The 21,824-nt window shown below is 43.8% G+C and overlaps 1 protein-coding gene across 1 annotated transcript in view; it reads left to right on the top strand.

Moving 5' to 3' along the window:
* The window catches only part of SLC9A2 (solute carrier family 9 member A2), a 98,672-nt gene that overhangs the window by 41,462 nt on the left and 35,386 nt on the right, over nucleotides 1-21,824 (top strand). Inside the window, exon 3 of the mRNA XM_049651258.1 lies at nucleotides 5,401-5,651. Coding sequence (XP_049507215.1) covers nucleotides 5,401-5,651 — 251 coding nt within the window. The remainder of the gene's footprint in view (nucleotides 1-5,400; nucleotides 5,652-21,824) is intronic.

The following is a 21,824-nucleotide window of genomic DNA, read 5'->3' as shown; positions in this document are numbered from 1 at the left end:
AAGTGTGCGAAGGCCCCAGGCTTTCCAGAGGCACATCCCGTGCTTCCTGTCAAGAGGCACCAAGCCATCAAATGTGATTTTATGGACAGAGAGGGCAGTGGGCCAAATTGAGGACGTCATTCCACTACAGGAAGGAGGGCAAGGACAGAGAAAGGGCATGACTGCTCTTTAGATGTGAAAGCCCTTGTTACAAAGCCAACACCTGTAAGTCAGGATGACTATAATGGTTTCCCATGAATGAGCCTTCCTCAGGTTATATACCCGGGCTCCAAGCTGAGGACCCTTAAAGCCACACCCACAGGATAGCAGGGCATGCCCAAGGGTTTTGCCTACCTAAAGCCGAAGAATAAACTACCAGGTATTATTTTCACTGAAGTGGCTGAATAGTGGACTGCACTGATGTGGTGTTAGGAATGATTAGAACAACGTTGTAAAAATGATCATTTTGCCTCCCAGTGAGGTACCCTCAGAGTATAGAAGTGGAGATGTTTTATGGAAGATTCTTTGACATTTAGTCTTATCTCCAGGAGTGTTTTAAGGACTCTTAGGGTAGGGAAAGGCATGAAAAGTATGAATCCTGCTGAGTACAGTGAAAATGATGAGTCACTAGGAGTTGCAACTAGAAGGGTAAAGATTAAACAGAGAGAACTCGTGTTAAAAAGGTAGTCTGGTTGATGAGTGAAATTATAGGTCAGTGCAATTAATCCCTTCCCCAAATCACGGTAGGTTCACTACTGAGGTGGCAGAGATGAGGGGAGAAAACCTACCCTAAAAATGTCCCCATTCAAAGAGAAATTGATGATAACATATGTTGCAGTCCAACTGTGCCACTGTCTAAGGCTATAGTAGATTGGAATCAGCTGGAGAAATGACAGCCAAAGGAACAAAGGTGAGATTTTTCATTGGGAACTTTGTACTTTCCCTTATGGTAAATATTTTAGGAAAATCTGTCAACATTTTCCTTATTAGGCAAAGACAGCTCAGGCTGTCAGTTACCAGATCATTCCTGCCATTCCTAGTAGTCCATAATCCAATGACTTGTGCTCAAATGGTAATTTCCAATATCACCTCTAGACCGTGTTAATGCACCCATTGAATAACCTAATACATTTTTCAAGAACACTTAAAGAATTTCCTTAATCAACCATAACAAGGCTTGGATAAGGATAGCTGGTTCTTTGGAACGAGGCTGGGGATGGGCTTTAATGGCCCAGTCGTTATGTGCAGCGCCCTGGAATTTAACTTCAGGAAGCTAGAAGGTAAACAGCAACCACTTGGTACTCATTGTTGCTCTTGCGAGTAACAGACTGTATTTCAAATTCCTTATGCAAAAATGATTATTTCTTGCATTTCACATAAAAAAAAGTGACCTGGAAACTATTTTTCCAGAACAGAGCTATTCTGGTAAAGGATCCATATTTGCATCTTTGTGTTCTGTGATTTCACTGAATTATTGCACATTTTAAATCAAAGGTCACAATAGATCATTTCTAATTCTTCTATATGTAAGTATTTTAGGAGTCTCCTGCTCTAACAGCTGAGCTAGCAGGGTGCTTATGTAAGAATTTTTAAAACCCCAGTATCAAGTAGAAAGATTGGAAAGTACTCAGCTGTCAGATTAGCCCACTACAAAATACAGGCAACACCCGTATTTCAGTCTTCGAAAAGTACAGTTGTCAGATTGAGGTCAGCTTTGCACAGACCAACCAGCGACATAATTGTAGCCATCATATTTATATATATGTTTATATATTTTACATACACGTATAACATATATATAAATATAGTATATAATAAAATCTCCAAAAGCACTTTTCTACATAGATTCCCCTGTGATACAACTAAAGTATTTAACTGGAATGAACTAACTACGGGTTATGGCCAGTGGTGACTAAAAGAATTTTATCTTGTGCTGATCACTAGGTATCAGGTTCAGTGTAAAGCAGGTGGGAGGTTATGGAAAGCTTTCTGGTTGTCAAGGCAACGTCTCTACCTAAGACATTTCCCTGTAACATTGCCCTGGTATCTGAGGCAGTAGATTGATCCAACTGGAGCTTCTGCCCGGGTGCAGAACGTACAGTGCCTGTGACTCAGCTTTGTTCTCTGCAAAACCTAAAAAGCTATTGAAACCAGAATGTCCCTTGGATGGATTTGATGGATTGAAATGGAGGAAAATGCCTCTGGAAAAACTGTGACTATATGCTGGTCATGGGCCTGCACCTCCTTTGGAGGCCTCATAAATGTGCTCGATGGGGTGGGGAGGGGAGATGTGAGAGAGGAGGAGAAGGAGATTCGGGTTCTGTGTGCAAGGACTCTCTGCTTTTGCTGGGGAAATGAGGTAGGCACCAAGAGGCAACACCTACAATGCAAGATGGTGCATCACCAAAGCCCAACTGGTTTGGAGCTCATCTTAGTTGTAGGAGGGCAGAGGATAAGGTGATTTGCAGGGGCTGTAGACGTACAGGAAGGCTCTGGAGAGGAGTAGCAGCTTCAGCTGGGCCATGGAAGATAGATAAAGATTGCCCTGGGTTTACTTGGTAGGTTTCTGCCAAGAGAAACCACAAGAAGGAAACCAGGGGCAGTAATGGATAAATATGGTATGTTTTGTGGAGCTGTGATGAGACCCCCTTCCAGACTGAAGGGTGTTGGAAAGTGGTAAAAAAAGAAAAAAAATTGTTGTCAGGTGTATTGAGCCTTCCCCAAAGTCAGGAAGTCAAGGATTTGATTCGATTTGATTATTACTACTTTTTTTTTAATTTTTCTTTTTTTGAGAGAGAGAGAGACAGAGTGTGAGTGGGGGACAGGCAGAGAGAGGGAGACATAGAATTCAAAGTAAGCTCCAGGCCCCAAGCTGTCAGCACAGAGCCTGACGTGGGGCTCGAAGTCACAAATTGCGACATCATGACCTGAACTGAAATTGGACTCTTAACCAACTGAGCCACCCAGGCACCCCAGGAAGTCAAGGATTTTTTTTTTTTAATTTTTTTTTAACGTTTATTTATTTTTGAGATAGAGAGAGAGACAGAGCATGAATGGGGGAGGAGCAGAGAGAGAGGGAGACACAGAATCGGAAGCAGGCTCCAGGCTCTGAGCCATCAGCCCAGAGCCCGACGCAGGGCTCGAACTCACGGACCGCGAGATCGCGAGATCGTGACCTGAGCTGAAGTCGGACGCTCAACTGACTGAGCCACCCAGGCACCCCAGGAAGTCAAGGATTTTAAACTTGAGAGTGACAAATAGAATAACAGTATTTAAAGGAAGTGAGTCTTGGGGCCCCTGGGTGGCTCAGTAGGTTAAGCATCTCACTTTGGCTCAGGTCACAATCCCATGTTTCTTGAGTTCAAGCCCCACATCAGGCTCTGTACTGACAGCTCGGAGCCTGGAGCCTGCCCTGGATTCTGTGTCTCCCTTTCTCTCTGACCCTCCTCCACTTGCACACACTCTCTCTCTCTCTCTCTCTCTCTCTCTCTCTCTCTCAAAACTAAATAACGTTAAACAAATTTTTTTTAAAAATAAAGGAAGTGAGTCTTGTGTTGGCTTGGCTGTATGGGGCATTTGAGCAAGGGAGAGCTGAGATTTGCTGGTGTAGGCGGGAGACAAGGAGAGCAGAAGTCATGGAGCCTGGGGATAGAAGTACAGTGACCAAGTGGCCTGGGGAGCTTGTCTATGCAGAGATGGCTGGCCAGGAAACCTACCTCTCTCCTCAGGAAGCAGGTGACCGTCACCCTTCAGTCTTGGCTGTTTGGAGACATGGGGTATATATAGCACATCTCTGAACCTGCCTCAGGAAGCAACCGTGGCATGTTGATGCTGATGGAATCCTGTATGCAGCAAGCCTCTGGTTGAAAGTAGGAAGCAGCCACTGCTTGAAGTCAGTTTCTTTTTCAGCAAATGATGATACTCTACATATTCAAATCTTTGGGGGCATAAGTTGCTTTTTTTTTTTTCTTCTTACTCAAGTCATTTCTTGGTGGTCCAAGACCAAATGCTCTTGAGTGTCATACCTGTGAATGAGCAAAGCTCCTAATTTCTTAGTAATCTGCTTTCTTCAAAACCAGCAGACATTTATTGTCCCCCTCCAGGCAGCATGGAAGAAGCAAATTATAATAAGGAATGAACCCTGACCACAAGGAGTGTATGATCCAGCGGAAAAGAGGGAAAAATTACACAAAACCTGTAACACGGTAGACTAAAAAAGGACCTTAAGTGAGGTGAAGAGTGGAATAGACTTTTTTCCAGATCACACTCTGGTTCGCTGGGTCAGAACTTGACTCACTCTCCCATGGTTGAAGCTTGAAAAACTTACCAGGAAGGTCAGAAGACCTAGATTCTCATATTGCCTGTGACATTTTGTGTGACCATGGACAAATGGGTTCAATTTTAGCTTCTCAGAAACCAAATAAGGGGATAGTACGGCCTGCACTGTAAAAGGCCTTCATCCCAATGTCCTGACAGCCAGCTTCCCTGGAGATTCTGGCTGTAAATAACGCAATGAAAAGAAGCAGGGCACCTGCTGGAGTATTTTACTTGCTGGCTTTGTAAAAAGTGTGGCAGGGCGTAAGCCATCACTTCCTGTTTCATTTGGCCCAGTGACCCTTAGAAACATGTTTGCAAGCATATTCCCTAGCAGACATGAAGTGCCTGGCATTTTTGAAGCTTAATTAAACTGAGACTATGTAAAGACTGGATTTTTCAGAAGCCAAGTAACTGGGTAAGCTCATTACTTTAGAAAAGGGATAAAATATATATGAAATTACAGTGTGCACACACACACGCACACACACACACACATGACACAGGTGCCTCTTGACTTCAAGAAAGTTCCTTTGGGTCTCCTCTAGCTGATGTGCATGTGTGGGCGGGGTGAGGAGGAGGGGTGAGAAGGGAGGACCTCAGTGCCCTGGGAGGAAGATACCTTTAGATGGGGTACCTGGACTGCTGGGTGGGGCCCCTTCCAGGGCAGGGCTTCACCAGAGAGCCTCACAAAGTAACTAAATTCACAGCAACACGGACAAGCTTTCTCTGTGACGTACTACTTGTCCAGCATCGGTAATACAAGCAGAGCCTCTTGGATGGCAACCACATCTCATAAAATTATCTTTTAGATGGTATCTTAAAAAATAACATTTTAGGAGCAAGTCACATCATAATTGTGAAGTCTCCTCTCCCTCACTTTTAGAAATCTCTTTCCTGACAATACACTTTTACATGGCTTTCTGTTCAAAGCTATTCAACACAATATTAAAACATGACATAGAGAAATATAGTTATTGCCACTGGTCAGCAACTTTGGTACATAGAAGGAATGTCCTTGTTGCAAGGCCAGGTGGATTTTTCTGTGGCTGCAGTTAAACGGGGAAGTTGGAAGGGTCTTGACCATGCGCTCTCTTTCTCCCACAGGTCCTGTACAACTTGTTCAAGTCTTTTTGCCAGATGAAAACCATTGAGACCATTGACGTGTTTGCTGGAATTGCAAACTTCTTTGTTGTGGGAATTGGTGGGGTGTTGATTGGCATCTTCCTGGGATTTATAGCGGCATTTACTACTCGGTTCACGCATAACATCCGGGTGATTGAACCACTCTTTGTCTTCCTGTACAGTTATTTGTCCTATATAACAGCCGAAATGTTTCACCTCTCAGGTATCATGGCGTAAGTATTTAACTCTTTGTTAAAAGCACTTACTGATGAAGTTTCATTAAATTTATGTATTCTAAGCCAAGAGGCAAAGGTTGAATCCATTTTATAAAACAGGGTTCCTTAAATTCTTTCCAGAAAGATTAAAAATAGAGTCTCCTTACTCTTAGTTTCAAAGAAATGAAGAAATTCAGCCAATTTTATACTAAAGCGATCTGGTGCTAGAATGGAAAACGACTAAAGAATTCTCTTTTGGGTCTCATATGAAACATGACAATAAACTGTTGGGGTTGATTGTCAAGCACCAAGAATTTTCCCAGTTTGATGCTCACTCAGAGGTTGTCCACGTGGGAGGCTCTAAACTTACTCCAGCAAGGTCAGATTGCCCAAACTGCATCTGGAGTTCTGGAATTGCGTATGTATATTCATACGAATGGTATTGGCAGGAGGGAACTTTCACTTTGCGTGCTCCATTCGATTTGAAGTAATAGGTTTAAGTCATTCAAAGCAAAATTCAATGTGGAAAGCATGTAATCAGGTCATTTTAGCTTAGCTTTTTAAAAAAGAGGTATGTTTATAAGGCAAGAAATGTATAAAGCAAGAAGTTCTTTATTAAAGATACAGTTGGTGTATCATTCACCGACAAATTCTGAAGGACTTTTCTCAAGAAGCCTTGCATGCGGGCTAGAGAAGGGTGGTGTTTGGATCAGGTTCTAGCCTTCACAGGGTCACTTTGAAGGAGGCTCCCTGTTGAGTGTGGATATTTTTGTAATTTCCAAAAACAAGCCTACTATGGTCACACCCCTGTATAGGGTTGGTGAGAAATGCTTAGTAATGGAATGGCTCTATATGGTTTCATTTTGATAAATACTTATTTATAGCTAGACATGTGCTGGGCTCTGTGCTTGGCCCTGCTACATTTTGAGGTTTGTAGACCCGAGACTGGTTCTTGAAGTTTCATCTTGCAGCCGGATTTAGATGTTGCTTTGATTAAGGACTGTTTGTTTTTCACCTCCTATCACCGCTGCTATATTGGAAGCAGACTAGGTTTGTGGTGGAAGAAGTCAGGTGCCTCTCCCCGAGGAGAGTGGAATCCATTATAATGCAAGCCATGAGTTAAAGGTTGTGTGGTTTTCTGTTTCACAGAGAGCCTAAATAAAGCAACATATTAATCCAGTTTGACCCAGTAATGAAATGTTCTGTATCTTCCTGGTTGCTATTCATATCATTTGTATGACTTCCAGTTTCCTCACTGTTCTTTGACCAGTGTCATTGAAAGTGTGTGATCAGCTAGTTACAAGGTCTCTAAAGAATGATGGGGGTGGAACTCTGTGTCTAGTATCCCAACAGTGTGCTAACAGCAGTTTGTGTCAGAACCTTGAATATCGTTTGCCCACGTGCACAAGTGAAAGTTCTAGAACACCCACACAATTATCTAAATATGTTTGACATTGGCAGGGACTGAGATGGGAAGATCCAGGGTGCTGGGGGGATAGTTGACGTGTTGCAAGGGGTTGGGGTCCTGGTGCATCTTGCCTAGAAATGTCCGTGAGGCCCAGGGTCCACGGTGGTTGGTTGGTTCTCCACCAAGGTCCCGACCTCCTGCGAAGATGCGATTAGGGGTTTACTTGCTCTGGGAATTAGGAAATCAGGGACAAATAGGGCCACATATCCCTGGGAGATAGCACAGGGAATCCTCTGCATGGTTTGTTGGTGGAGGAAAAACATCACCTCTGTTTCCAGCTTCAGTGTGGAAACAGCTTACTGTACAGAAAGGTCCTTTATTACATTTAAACAAATTTTGTCATTGCGTGTAGTGCACTAACATAATAAGTTAACTGTTAAATAAGACATGGCAGGAGATTTAAACATTTTTGGATCTGGAATTACCATACACACCCGTTACCCTATGATAGCCAATGAAGTGACAGATTGATGTTGGAGTGTGTTTGTTTTCAGAAGGACCACCCTGTTTTCTAATGTGGGGTATTAGTATGCTATTCAGGACTCGCCCATGCGTGATGCTTCTGTATGGTGTACATCCAAGGTGTGCGTGTCGCCCCTTTGAAAAGTGCACTGTGTGCTCTTCCCCATTGTAAGTACTACCCTTACCTTGGGACGTCGGTCCAGGGGATCCCCTCTAATGATGCAGTTAAAATTGCATATCCATGTGTGCTGCTTCTATAGAACTAGGGATTTTTTTTCCTGCATTTAAATTGCACGGAGTTTAAGAATTCCCATCATACTTCATGCTAATTGCACTCTTCTGCCATTTAAAAACAAATTTTAAGGTTAATGGGAGTGAAGGCATGTGACATGCTGAGCATGCTCAGTGATTTCCCCTGTTTTCTTGAGAGAAGTGCGCAGCCACGTAGAAAGGAAAATAGGCACTGAGGTTAGGCAGCTGGGGAGCAGAGAGGAAGGTTAAAGCCCCTGTCAGTATCTGTAACACAGTGTAGCAAAGTGCATCTGTCCTGCTTGAGTTTCGCCTGGTTTCCTCCCTCTCTCCCTCTCTCCCTTCCTTCCATCTATCTCTCCTTTCTCTTCCTTCCCCTTCTGATTGCCTTCCAGATGCTGTAACCCTCTGTGCTTGCACTTTGTCTTGGGTGGGCTGTTAGGCAGCAGCCTGTCCAAGATTGAGATCACTCGGTGAGCAGGAAGTTAACACAAAAGTTTGATTAAAAAGAAACATCCTTCCACAGAACAGAAGACTTGGGTCTGAGCTCAAAATGCAGTCAGTCTTTTAGGTAGGAAGGCCCTGGATAGGAATTCAGCACCTTGGTTTCTTTGGAGAGATGTTGGGAGTGATGTACCATGGGCATTCAAAAGCTCCCCTTGCAGCTGTTTGTTTTGTCATGGAATTGTGGAGATATCTGATTTTCACTGACAACAAGTACGTGAAATAACACGAGGTGGAGTTCTATCTGCCTTCTCCTCCTCTGTCTGACAGAAGCTATTTGGAGAACTGATTTCTAGGCATCCCTAGGTCTGGTTTCCCCTTTGTGGTCTCTTCATACTTTCATGAAGCTAATTTAATGTTAAGCAATTAATGATAGTCCTGTCTTCCTGTGTGTTCGGGAGGGTTTTCGCTGCAACCCCTAGGAGGGTAAATGAAATTCCTTCTTTCCTAATATTCTCTTGTTCATTTCTACACCGGAACAGATTGTTGCAGTAGGAAAAGTGCACGTGCGTGTGTGTTTCATAGGCAGCTCCACAGCACTGCAGCTAAAGTTAAGAGGAAGTATCCGTAGTCCCTTGAACTGGGAATTTCATGTCTCAGGAGCACTGGACACCTTTGAGAATCACAGCAGCATGGTAGGGCATATAGAGGAAGCGGAATAGCTATTGGCTTTAGAAATGCGTGTCTTGGTTTGTATGTTTTGGGCTTTATGTTCAGAAAAATGCTCAGAGATAAGACACTGACAATTCCATGTTGTCCCCTTCCCCTTATCCAAAGACACAAACGGATGTGTAAGATGATTCCACAGATCAGATCCACAAAGAAGTGAACTGAAGTAGGACTTTGTTCTCTTCCTGTGGACATCAAGCACCTCTTTCGGTCCTCACCTCGTGCCCGCCACGTCCCCCGTGCTCCAGTCCATGAGATGCTAAAAACACACAGTCACAAAGGAAGGGATGTTAGTCTCCACAGCAGCTTGCAGCCTGCGGGGAAGTGCTGGTTTCTCTTTGAGGTGCTCCAGGAATTTCAAAAAATGGCTAAATCCTCCTTCAGATAGGAGAATAAGCACCCAGTATTTCTTAGTTGATTTTTTCTTTCATGGATTCATAATTCCTTAGTCTTCCTTCTCTTGAGGGTACTTAAAATGTTTTCCATTTGGGGGCACCTGGGTGGCTCCGTCGGGTAAGCGTCCAACTTCGGCTTGGGTCTGATCTCACCATTCATGAGTTCAAGCCCCACATCTGGCTCTGTGCTGACAGCTCAGAGCTTGGAGCCTGCTACGGTTTCTGTGTCTCCCTCTGTCTCTGACCCTCTCCTGCTCACACTCTGTGTGTGTCTCTCTCAAAAATAAACATTTAAAAAATTTTTTTTAACGTTTTCCATTTGTTGTTTCACTCATTCTAGCAGCATTGTGGCAGACTGTAGGCAATAGTAAATATAAGTCCTGTCTTATGAATGAGTAAACTGAGACTCAGGTGGTGAAAAAACATGGCTGCAGGTGAGTCTTTGTAAGCTGGTCCTGGACCCTTGGACTCCAGTTACCAGGCCAGTCCAGCATATGTCCCAGTATACACTTAAAAAAACTGCACATTTGTATGACAATTTTTAAGTGAGACTTTAACAGGGAATTTCCAGAATGATAAGCTCAGAAATGAAGTCTAGGAGTGGGCCAAGCTAGCTGGACTGAGGAGTCATTGCTGAAGATGTGAAGGCCGTTTTTTCTCTCCTCATTTCTCTGTGTATGAGTTGGTAATTGTCATTTTTTTCAAACATTGAGAAAAATAGGAAAGCATGCCTTTGTTTGCCATTTTATAGCGACTGTCCTGGTTTCTCTTGACCAGCCTACCATTGGTAGCATTTAGAAGACCGTCTCTTTAAGATACAGTCATATGGAATCATAGGCCAGTGTGCCAGAATGTTCCTGCTTGCAGAATATTCATGTATTCTGCTCTTCTCCAAATATGGGGCAAAAATGAACTCTTGACATTGCAGGACATTCATAAAACCTTACATATGTACGTATATACATATATTTGTATGTATGTGGAAGACAAGCTCCTTTTATTAATTTTCCTAGACTTGTCTCATGTTAGTGAATGTTTTCCTTAGTGTAAGAAGGTGACTTGGAGCTTTAATAAATCAATCTGGATAATGCAACCAGGATAAATAGTGCCCCCAAGTAATCTGTTATTACACACCCTCCGGCCTGGCCTCCATGCAAATCCATTTGGTCTTAAAGCCTGTCTAAACAGAGAGCAAGCAGATCACATCAGCTTATTTCTAGTTTGAACTTCAAATCCACTCCCATCCCAGCGCTCATACCTTTCCCTGCGCACACTCAAAGAAGAAATGGCCTTTAAGAATTGACTTCATCCTACAGCCGGCACTTTGAGTCAGTTATTGGTTTCAGTGCAGGCCAGCTGGAGCTCTTGAAGCATCACAAGTAAAGAATGGGTAGGGGATGCTCTAAGGACAGCCCCAGGTCCCGGTGCCCTGTGGCTCCCATGCGTGCATACTGCAACGCATGTCTGCCTCCTCCTTAAGTTGTGTTGTTCCATAGCACTTTCCATCTTGCATCCCTCTAACATTTCGGAGTATAGAGACGGACAGAGACTCATTCTGCAGCGCCTGGGTGGCTCGGTCGGTTAAGCGTCTGACTTCGGCTCAGGTCATGATCTTGTGGTCCGTGGGTTCGCGCCCCACTTAGGGCTCTGTGCCGATAGCTCAGAGCCTGGAGCCTGCTTTGGATTCTGTGTCTCCCTTCCTCCCTCTGCCCGTCCCCTGCTTGCATTCTGTCTCTCGAAAATAAACATTAGAAAAAACTTATTCTAAATAAGCAAGGTCTGGCTACAGTCACCCTGCTGTACGCTAGATCCCCTAACTTACTCATCTTATAAGGGAAGTTTGTACCCTTTGGCCACCATCACCCATTTCCCTCACTCCCTCCACCTGCTCCCCACCCCCTCTGCTCTCCACTCCTGCTAACTACTAGTCTGCTCTCAGTTTCTATGACCTTGGTTTTTTTTTTTTTTTCAATTCCACACATGAGTGAGATCGTGCAGTATTTATCCAGAGTAGTGTAAGTGCTTCATGAAATTGCTTGGATTTATTTTTATAGTTTAAACTGTTTCACAAAACAGAGTCAAACTGACGAACTGCAGAGTTTGCTTGGTTTTTCAGAAGAAGGGGCAGAACCAGTGGGCTGTCACATTTTCCCTGAGTGCTGTCCAGTGTGGTGACCACCAGCCACATGTGGCTTTTTGAGCACTTAAAATGTGGCTAGTCTAAATTGAGATGTGCTCTAAGTTTAAACTAGACACCAGATTTTTAAAATTTAGTGGAAAAAAAATTGTAGAAACTCTCATTAATGATTTGTATATTGATTTCAGCTTGAAGCAACAATAAATAATATAAATAATTGTTGAGTGAAATCAATATATTATGAAAATTAATCGCACCGATTTCTTTTTGCATTTTTAAAATATTTATTTTTGAGAGAGAGAGAGCATGCACACGAGTGGGGGAGGGGGCAGAGAGAGAGGGGGACAGAGGATCCAAAGCAGGCTCTGCGCTGACAGCAGGGAGCCTGATGTGGGGCTCGAACTCACGAATGGTGGGATCATGACCTGAGCTGAAGTCTGACTCTCAACTGACAGAGCTACCCAGGCGCCCTTCGTTTTACAGTTTTAATCATGGCTACTAGGAAATTTAAGCTCGCATTATATTTCTATTAGGTAACAGTGTTCTCTAGTGCTCGCCATTAGTTTTTGCTGTTTGGATATTTGAAGACGTTGAAATATATTTTTCTTCCGTCTGATACAGTAGAATAAAAAAAAAAAAAACAGGGCAAGAAAAGATGGAGGTAAGAAACAGAATGGAAATGCATTCCCTTCATGGATGTTTATAAATCATGCTGTTTATAAAGAAGATTTCTTTGAGAGCAAGGAAGGTCAGAAAGCAAGAGAGGAATAACAGAAGAGAGGGCAGAGGGTTCTCCTGAGGTGGCTTGTGATGATTAAGAAGTCAACTTAAAGCCCCTGTGAGGAAAGGAAAATTGTTACCCTAAGGTCCACATTTAGAGGCTTTGAATAAACTCTTCAAAACATGGCCAAGGGGAGTGACTGTTCCTGAGAAAAAGTTGTTATCGCTCTAGGAATGAGCGAAGTCCATTAAAACAGATTCCCTGGGGTTGGGTACTTTATGTTTTTCACAAACTGAAATTGTAAAATTCAGTGTTCAGAATAATGTGTTTTCACGCCTCATCTTCTTATACGTAGAAACATTAAAAACATTATCATAATCATCTGTATGGGGAATATCATTCATAGAGGCCATGAGTTCTCAACTACAAGAGTGGTATATGATTTTGGTCACACAGTTTGTCATTCGGCATGTTCAGGGAGGGTAAGAATGCAGCAAGTGGCCCAGGGGAATATTTCGTGGCAGTTCCTGAAAAGAGTATAAAAATTAAAAAAGAGGGGTCACAGTGAATGTCACCATAAGTGTGTTTCGTTTTGTGAAGTGCACTTTATGGATTTCTCTTTTGAGAGCAACTGAATAGAGTGATAGAATTTGAGGCCTGCCTTCCTCACTGGAGGGCTTTGGTGGCTCCTTTAGGCGTGTTGTTTTCACACATCTTTATTTTAGGGAACGTGGTTGGTGTTTGCCTGCTACATTTATTTACATTACATGAAACTTTAACAGTTGGCTCCTGAATTAAGAACCCCATTCCCTGAGATCTCTGATGAATAGAGGTTCTCGATAATAACCAGTGATCGGGTAGTACTGGGGTTACTGTCACTTTGCTCTTTGGACTCTTTAAGTCTTGTTTGTGTTTATGTCAAAACAATCACAGCACCACATCGCTGGGTTACTCTTGGTCCAGAGCTCGCTACTTCACGTGGTGCTTTCCGCTTCCATATTCTCAGGTATAAGTAAATTGCAATAGTAAGGCTAAAATTATTATTATTTTTTTTAAGTTTATATATTATTAAGAGACAGAGAGAGACAGAGCATGAGCATGGGAGGGACAGAGAGAGGAGGAGACACAGAATCCGAGGCAGGCTCCAGGCTCCGAGCTGTCAGCACAGAGCCTGATGCGAGGCTCGAACTCACCAACCGTGAGATCATGACCCGAGCCGAAGTCAGACGCTTAACCGACTGAGCCACCCAGGCGCCCCTAAAATTGTTTTCTAGTAATATGTAGGCCAAAATGTAAATGTAAGATGATAAATCAGAAACGTAAATGTTGTATAATTGCTGAGAAGCAATTGCCTTCTCTGTTTTAATGAAAAATGAAAATGTTGCAGCAAACTGATGCTGAAGGAAAGCATGCAGTTACTTCCCAGCTAGTACTTCTGAGTAGGACACCAGCCTTTGGCCACATGGCTCGAATCAATGTCCCGTTCCCTTCATGAGGGAATTCAGCAATGGGGGTCAACATTTGCTCTTTCAAGAACAGGACAGGTGCCCTAAGGAAAACCTGTTTCTCTTTCACCTTGCTTTAACAAACCTCAGTGTACTTCTTTTTTTTTTTTTTTTAATTTTTTTTTTAACGTTTATTTATTTTTGAGACAGAGAGAGACAGAGCATGAACAGGGGAGGGGCAGAGAGAGAGGGAGACACAGAATCTGAAGCAGGCTCCAGGCTCTGAGCTGTCAGCACAGAGCCCGACGCGGGGCTCGAACTCACGGACCGTGAGATCATGACCTGAGCCGAAGTCGGACGCTTAACAGACCAAGCCACCCAGGCGCCCCAAACCTTAGTGTACTACTTAGCAGTTGGCTGTGTGGGGGAGGAAGCTAGCCTGAAATGAACCCAGAGACTTCCTCTCTTGGTGCCCTTGGCATGGGGCAGCTGTGAGTAGCTCCTCTTGATGCTCTAGTATTTTCTGTCAGTGTGCCCTGTCCCTCTGTTGCCACTTCCTTTATGCCAGTCAGACATGAGGGCGTTTGATTCCAGGGGATCTGGAAAAGTGGCCAAGAATCTTTTTCCCACATGCACCCTCGCAGTTAATCCCCGGCTATTTAAGGTAAATAGAGTCACTTGGGGTCCTTGTAAGCAGGAGCCCAGCTCAGACAGTAGAGGGAGGCTCTGTGTGAGCAAGGGAAACCCAGATCAAACCAGATTATTGGTCACCCAGTGAAACCCAAAATCAAACCAGATTTATTTGAATAGAGGTTCTTGTAAATCACCTCTTGATGAGGGCAGGTGTAGATTTGCTTTGGGTTGATGGGACCCCAGGCCAGAAGCCCCTCTCTCTCTTTTTCATCTTACTCTGTGTGATGGCTTCCTTCTGATAGGCTAGCCATCTCTAAAGCATCAAGCAGGGGTTACAGACAGATCGGGCTTTATTGCTCTGCGACTCTTGTCACTAAAGCGTTCAGGGAGTTCTACTCTGCCAGCTCCTGTTAGAAGACATTTCAAAGCAAGGACCATGATTGGATCAGACTGTGTCACATGACCAGCCCTGTGGTGGGAGAAGTACCGGACGAAGGTGTCGTGAAGTTAAACTTAATTCCAGTGCGACCTGCCTCTCGGTCTGTGTTGACCACAAGTTATCCAGGAAAGCTCAGTCCTTTGTAGTATAGTGAGGGTTGGACTGGTGACGTATTGAGGTGAGGCCTCAGTGATGAAGAGAAGGGCATTATGTGCCAAGGGTGATGCGCAGCAGAGAGCTCCAAGGCGAAAAGCTTTGCTGCCTCCAGGGAATGGAACCCCGGGGTGATGAGAAAGGCGGTAGGTGCTTGGTCTCACCCTGCTTTGTGCTGTAGGCAGTTGGGAACCTTTGGAAGCTTTGAGCAAAGAGGTGACGCAATTGTGTTTCTGTTTCATAGTGAAGACTGGAGTGCCTCCAAAGCTTTCTTAGGCCATCACACATCAAACTAGTAGTATTTTCATAGCACTCTGGGGTGAAAGCTGGCAGGCAGTCATGGCCTCAGGCTCACTGGATGCCCCCCCCCCCCCGGGGCAGAGGATTCGCATTCTGGGTGGGAGGAGAGGGAACAGCTTCTGGCAGCAGAGTGAAGGTGCCTAGGTGGAGGCTTGCCAGGACAAGAATGTGTGCCGTCCTCCAGGCAAGAGAAGATAGAACCTACACCCAGAACCGAGTAATGGAAATTGGGAGAAAGGAAGGAGAGAATAGGTGGTGAGGTTTAATTCAGTCCATACATCTCATGTTGGCCCTTATTTTCACTCTCCAATAACACTGTAAATAAAATGATTCAAGTTTAAATGCTTTTTCTCGTTCATTCTTACTCGACTGAACCCTCCGCCTGTAACCCCTCCTGCTTTCCTCAAACTTTGATGTATTTAGGAATCACCTGGAAAGTTGTCTTACATGTCTACAGAATCCCAGGCCCCAGCTAGAGATTCTGAATCTGTATAGGTCTGGGATGGGGCCCAGCCATTTATGTTTGTCCCAGGCTTTCTAGTCATTACAGAGAAGCTATATTTTTATGAAAGAAACGCAAGGCCTTTGCCAACACTCCCCAACTAGAGTCAGTGGACTCCATGGGTCCCTTGATGCCTTGTATGTCACTATACTATTGATAATGATTCTTTATATGTTCTCTCCACAAAATCAACCCTCACTCAGTGAGTGACCTATAAATGTTAGTTGACCTGAGTTGAAAGCCTATAAAGGAGAAGAAACAAAAGACGTGGAAAATACACGAAATGGGCAAGACTACACGAATAACCAGACATTTGCAATAGTTTAAGTTTGCTTTTCTTTGGTATTTGAAGAAAGATTGTTCCGTTCTTAGACTCGGATCCTTCTTTAAAAACAAATTTTGCTTGCATTTTCTCATATGTCAAACTCTCTCTCTCTCTCTCTCTCTCTCTCGGTTGTCAGGTTTTGTAGAAGAGGCAATCCATTATATAGTAATTCATGCCCTGGAATAATTAATTTACCTCACATGAGTGAGTACTTTATTCTGAGAACATGCAGTGTACCCTGAGTCACCACGAGACCTGGCTTTAATCAATACAGAGAAAGCTTTTTAATTGTCCTTTGTCACTGCTAATGCTTGACACTGATTAGTGGAGTATGCTTTCCTATCTGGCAAAGTCTTTATTGAGAATATGCAGTTATAATTTGGACCGTATTTTTCTGCAACTGAATCCATACGTTTTAAGTTCACATGTGGAGATAGAACAGGGGCCAAGAACTTTGCAACATTATTTTTATTTGTTTAACTCCAATAAGCAGTTCAGATTACAGAAGAAGTCTCCTAATCTGGGAATGGAAATTTAGAGAATTGGCCACTCTTCAGAAACATACAAGTGGGGTACCTGGGTGGCTCAGTTGGTTAAGCATCCGGCTCTTGATCTCAGCTCAGGTCATGATCTCACAGTCTGCGAGATCGAGCCCCGCGTCTGGCTCTGCCCTGATAGCACGGAGCCTGGGATTCTCTCTCCTCCTCTCGCTCTGCCCTTCCCCCACTTGTGCTCCTGCACTTGTTTTCTTTCTCACTCTCTCTCAATAAATGAACCTTAAAAAAAAAAAAAAGTAAAAGCACTTGTATTTATAAACTGAAGTCACTGAGGCATGGCATCACCATATGTACATAAACACAGACAGGGTATGCATTCCGTATTGACGCTGGTCCCTTTCGTCCTACAGATCACAGCCATCTAAATGAAGGGTTCTGGACCTTCATTAAACTAAGCTCAGCCAGGATTATTTGAACATGCAACTCAGTACCATAACATGAAGTGAACCATGGTAAGCGTGGTTGAATGCTAGTCCTGCTCTCTCAAAATCTACATTCTGGTAGAAGGAAATGAACGTCCATGGAAGACTGGCTTCGTGGACTGCTGGGATGGAGTCTTGCAGTACAGAGCAAAGGATTTGTTGGAATTTTCTATTCAGGAATAGTCAAATGACAGGTCCTCTAAATACAAAGTTTGTTTTTCCCCCCAAAGACTCTGTTGAGATAGTATTAGCTGGCCTGAATTTTGTGTATGCTGTATTTAGCATGACGTAGTGATGAAGAAAACCTCAATTGCTGGTGAAGGTAAAAACCACTAATTGTAGTGCTTTAGCTTCTCCGCCTCTAAATTGGTGATAATCACCATACATTTATGTTAAAATGTAATGTGAGGTAAGGTAATAACAAAGCAGAAAACACCAGTGAATTCTATACATACCTTACCTCCATGTGGCCCCGCAGAATGGAGGCCAACACCTGTCAAAACACGGACACATTTTGGGATATCGTATGGGCCAGGTAGGGGCTACGATGGATTTTACAAACAAAATGACCAACCATTGTAGGAAATGAGTTGACTCCAGCCTCTAGGTTCCTGTCCCTCCAAATCTGGTCTCCGCATTTCCTTCAGAGTTCTCTTGATAAAACACAAGATCTGTGCACACCACACCAACATCTCTGTGAACAATTCATCCCTGGATCCAAAGTAGTCATTGATTTGAAACACATTAATGACCTGCTGTACACTATGCTAAACATTGATGACACTTTTTATTTATTTTTTTTCATCATGAAACTAACAGTCGGGTTGGGGAAATAGGCATTAAGTATAAGATAAAAGGTAGAATCTCTCATTTTTTCCCCTCCAACCTTTGGAATAAAGTTGAAACTCCTGAGCATAACATATAACCGTGTCATTTATCGTTATCTGGCCCCTAACTCCTTTCTTTTGACATCGTCATCTCTGGCTAACCAAATCATTCCTTGTTCCCTGAATATGCCAACTTTTTTTTTTTTTTTCTTTTTCATGCCTTCGTACATGGCCACTGCTTTTGCTCGGCTTACTTCTTCCTGCTTGGTGAGCTCTTCCCTTAGCCATAGAGATACTGCTCAAATGTCTCCTCCTTTGTGACAGGTAGAGTGATTTCCTTCCCTGCACTCCCAAAGCCTCATTTCCAATCCCCATATCTGGCACTTGCACTGTTGTGTCACGATGCTATCTTTGTGTGGCCCTTTCTCCTCTGAGACTGTGAACCTTTGAAAATAGAAGCTGTGTCTTACTTGCTTTTTATCTTCCTAGACCCCAGCACAGAACTTGACCCAGAGTAAATGCTAAGAAAATGTTGGTTGATCTTAAATTGTGCTTCATAATCATATTAGCTAGCTCTGGAGACTAGGAAAGAGAAATGTGCATGGGAAGGGGGGGGATGACTCAGTGACATAGGCTTATAAAAGTAAGGCTCTATTGCAAATTCTAAAGGCCAATGGTTTTATATTTGATGGAGCTTTAGAGTTAAGAGATTCAACTAGAATTTTCTAAAATGAGCCTGTCGTGGTTATTATTTTGAATTAAAAAAAGTTTAATGTTTATCTTGGAAAGAGAGAGAGACAGAGAGACAGAGAGTGAGTAGGGAAGGGGAAGAGAGAGTGAGAGAGAGGGAGACACAGAATCCAAAGCAGGCTCCAGGCTCTGAGCTGTCAGCACAGGGCCTGACGCAGGGCTTGAACTCACGAGCTACAAGCTCATGACCTGAGCCGAAGTTGGACGCTCAACCGACTGAGCTACCCAGGTGCCTCTGTTTAGGTTATTATTTTGGTGCAGATATTATCTGTCACACTGATGCTCAGAATGAGGATGAGAAGGCATGGATTTCAGGCATGAAATCGTCATGTGATCCCATGCTGATGGAGGAAGAAAATCTTAGTTCTCTGTAAGGACATTGCTACAGTGACATGCTTTGACATGACCCTGTGCCCAAGGACACTCCTGGCCATGCACTTCAGAGCCAGTGAAGCTGAAGACAGTCAGACACCAGCCTGGACCACTACCACCTCGTAAGTTTCTTGTGCCTGCTTTTAGAAAAATGAAGAAGATGCAAATTTATGGTGCCAAGACTGTCAGCTGCACATGATGGTCTTTGCAGCGAGGAGAGAAGGTTTCTATTCTTCTCAGCTGCTGGGAGACTGTATTGTGTTTGCCTCCCTAATGGGTCGTTTTGCGTACTTACGAGATGATTGCAGTGAGGTGGTTTGACTTCAGGTCAGAGCGTAGCGCAACAAAAAACCCCTTTGCGATGAAAACACCACTAGGCCTTTGCTTGAGAGGCCACGTGCATTATTAAGCTGTCCGTGACACGCCAGAACAGGGACACTTGGAACTTTTGTCCCCAGCCTGTAGAGCGCATCAATGTCCTACACGTGCCCACGCTTCCTGAACGGGGAACTACCGGATGCCGAGGCCTCTGGTACCTGCCAGGGCCGTTCTTCTTCCTCCAGTGTCTCACTGTGCAGGTAGGAAGCGGCATTAAGTTACAGTGACATGTCTGGCAGACATGAGCATCACTGTGGTGTCGTGTTAAGGACACAAAGCCATGGAAATTGATACCATGGACATTCATGTAAAATTCATTCATGTCTTTTATTCTTACACCAAAGCTCTATCTCTTTCAATAATTTCTGAATAGAATTTTTGTTCAATTGCTCCCATAATGGACTGGAGCTTATTCTTTGCCTATATATGGTTTACATTTTGCCCAGTGACTGATGGGAACGTGATCTTAGAGGGAAATGTTTATCATATTCACAAAAACAATATTCTCCAGCCTTTTAAAAATCACTTTTGGAATGATTAAAATCCAATGCCAGGAGGGAGAGAGGGAAATAGGGGTAGTAAGAAAAGTATAGGGATTTCAACTCAGTAGCTGATGTTCTATTTAAAAAAAATAAAGCGAGGGGCGCCCGGGTGGCTCAGTCGGTTGGGCATCCGACTTCGGCTCAGGTGGTGATCTCGCGGTCCGTGAGTTCGAGCCCCGCGTCGGGCTCTGTGCTGACAGCTCAGAGCCTGGAGCCCCTTTCAGATTCTGTGTCTCCCTCTCTCTGCCCCTCCCCCATTCATGCTCTGTCTCTCTCTGTCTCAAAAATAAATAAACGTTAAAAAAAAAATTAAAAAAAAAGTGATTAGAAAGAGCTGGGTAGTAAGTACTTTGGTGTTTATTCTGTATATTTGTATCTAAGCTTAAATGCTTTATAATAAAATCATTGTGAAGCACCCTCTGCGTAGCATTAGACCATTTCAGGAAGTAATGGGACCGTTATAATTTATTTTTGTTACAAATTTTCAACTTGACAACAATGAAGAAATGCTCACTAGTGTGTATTGCTGTGTGTATGTCTTTTTTGTATAAAAACATATGCTTTAGATTTTTAATCAGCTTAATCTGGCTTTTGCCTTCATTACTTTCTATTGGGTAAATCTTACTTTTTTAAGTCGGGTTAAAGAAAATCTAAAATATGGAAGCCGAAGATGTTCAGGAGTGTAGTTAACAAGTGGCTTCTATTCGGGGGGAGGGGGGGCGGGGCGCTGGTGAGATGCCCTGTAGACTTGCTCAGAGAGATGCTCCTTGCCATTCTTTCCTCCTCAGGCTCTCTCGCCTGCTAGTGGACATTCCAGCCTTTGATTCAAGTTAGCGTGGCAAAGCTTCTGTTTGCCTCTGTCACCAAGCACACTTGAGCAACTCCGGTCACGCTCATCCAGAAACATGCACTTGACTGTGACCACCACACATCTGCTCAGTGACGGCCCCCTGAAGATTCTCATCCCCAGACTCTCCTTGAGAATATGGTACCTTCCATGGCAGAAGGGACTTTGCAGGCATGATTACGTTAGAGCCTTGAGATGGGGAGATAACACTAGATGGTCTGGGTGGTCAGATCTGATCACATAGAACCTGAGGAGAGGATCGTAGGAGGAGGGTCAGAGTCGGAAGGAGATGGCCAAGGAAGTTGGCATGACCGGCTCGTGAGTCCAGACCTGTGAGCGGCCTCCAGAAACTAGAAAAAGTGAGAGCAGTCTCTCTAAAGAGCCTCCAGAAGGAATACAACCCTATCAGTCAGTACCTTGACTTCAGCCCAGTGAAAGTGGTTTTAGACTGCTGACCTCCAGAAGCATAAGATGATGAGTCTGTGTTGTTGTTGCTAAGTTCTGGCTAATTTCTTACAGCAGCCATACGAAGCTCATACAGAGGGGCTTGTATTTGAGACAGGATGAGCAAGGGCTTGGCAGAGGACTAAGACCTCTTCCCCATCGGAGGTAACCGGGCTCACAGAGAGCAAGGGTTACATCCTCAACAGTGCTGGCTTTGAGTCAGACTGCCTGAGTAAAAATCCTGGCACCACCATTTATTAGCAGTGTCATCTTGAATAAGAGGGCCTCTGTCTGCCTTTGTTTTCTCATCTGTAAAATGGGAATGATAACAGAACTTGCTTGAGAGGCTTGTAATGAGGCTAACTGACATAATCCACACAGGGAGCTTGCATAGCACCTGGCACAGCAGGGGTGCTATAAAGGTTGCTTGTTATTATACAAGCCCTCTGCTATGTCAAAGGCTTTGCTATGTGTTTGTGGTTGCTGAATTTTACTAGGTTATTTAATAAGGCACTCTTTCTTTCGGGAACCATGTGAATTATGCATTCCTCCCACATATAAATCTAAAAGAAGTACCGACTCGTTCTGGGGACAGTAACATTGTAGCTAAATGCATGGTTCTTGACCTGATGGGGTCTTTGTTTTCTTTT

Source organism: Panthera uncia, assembly GCF_023721935.1.
Source record: "Panthera uncia isolate 11264 chromosome A3 unlocalized genomic scaffold, Puncia_PCG_1.0 HiC_scaffold_11, whole genome shotgun sequence".
Lineage (NCBI taxonomy): Eukaryota > Metazoa > Chordata > Mammalia > Carnivora > Felidae > Panthera > Panthera uncia.
Note: the sequence above shows the minus strand (reverse complement) of the source record. Positions and strands in the feature narration are given on the sequence as shown.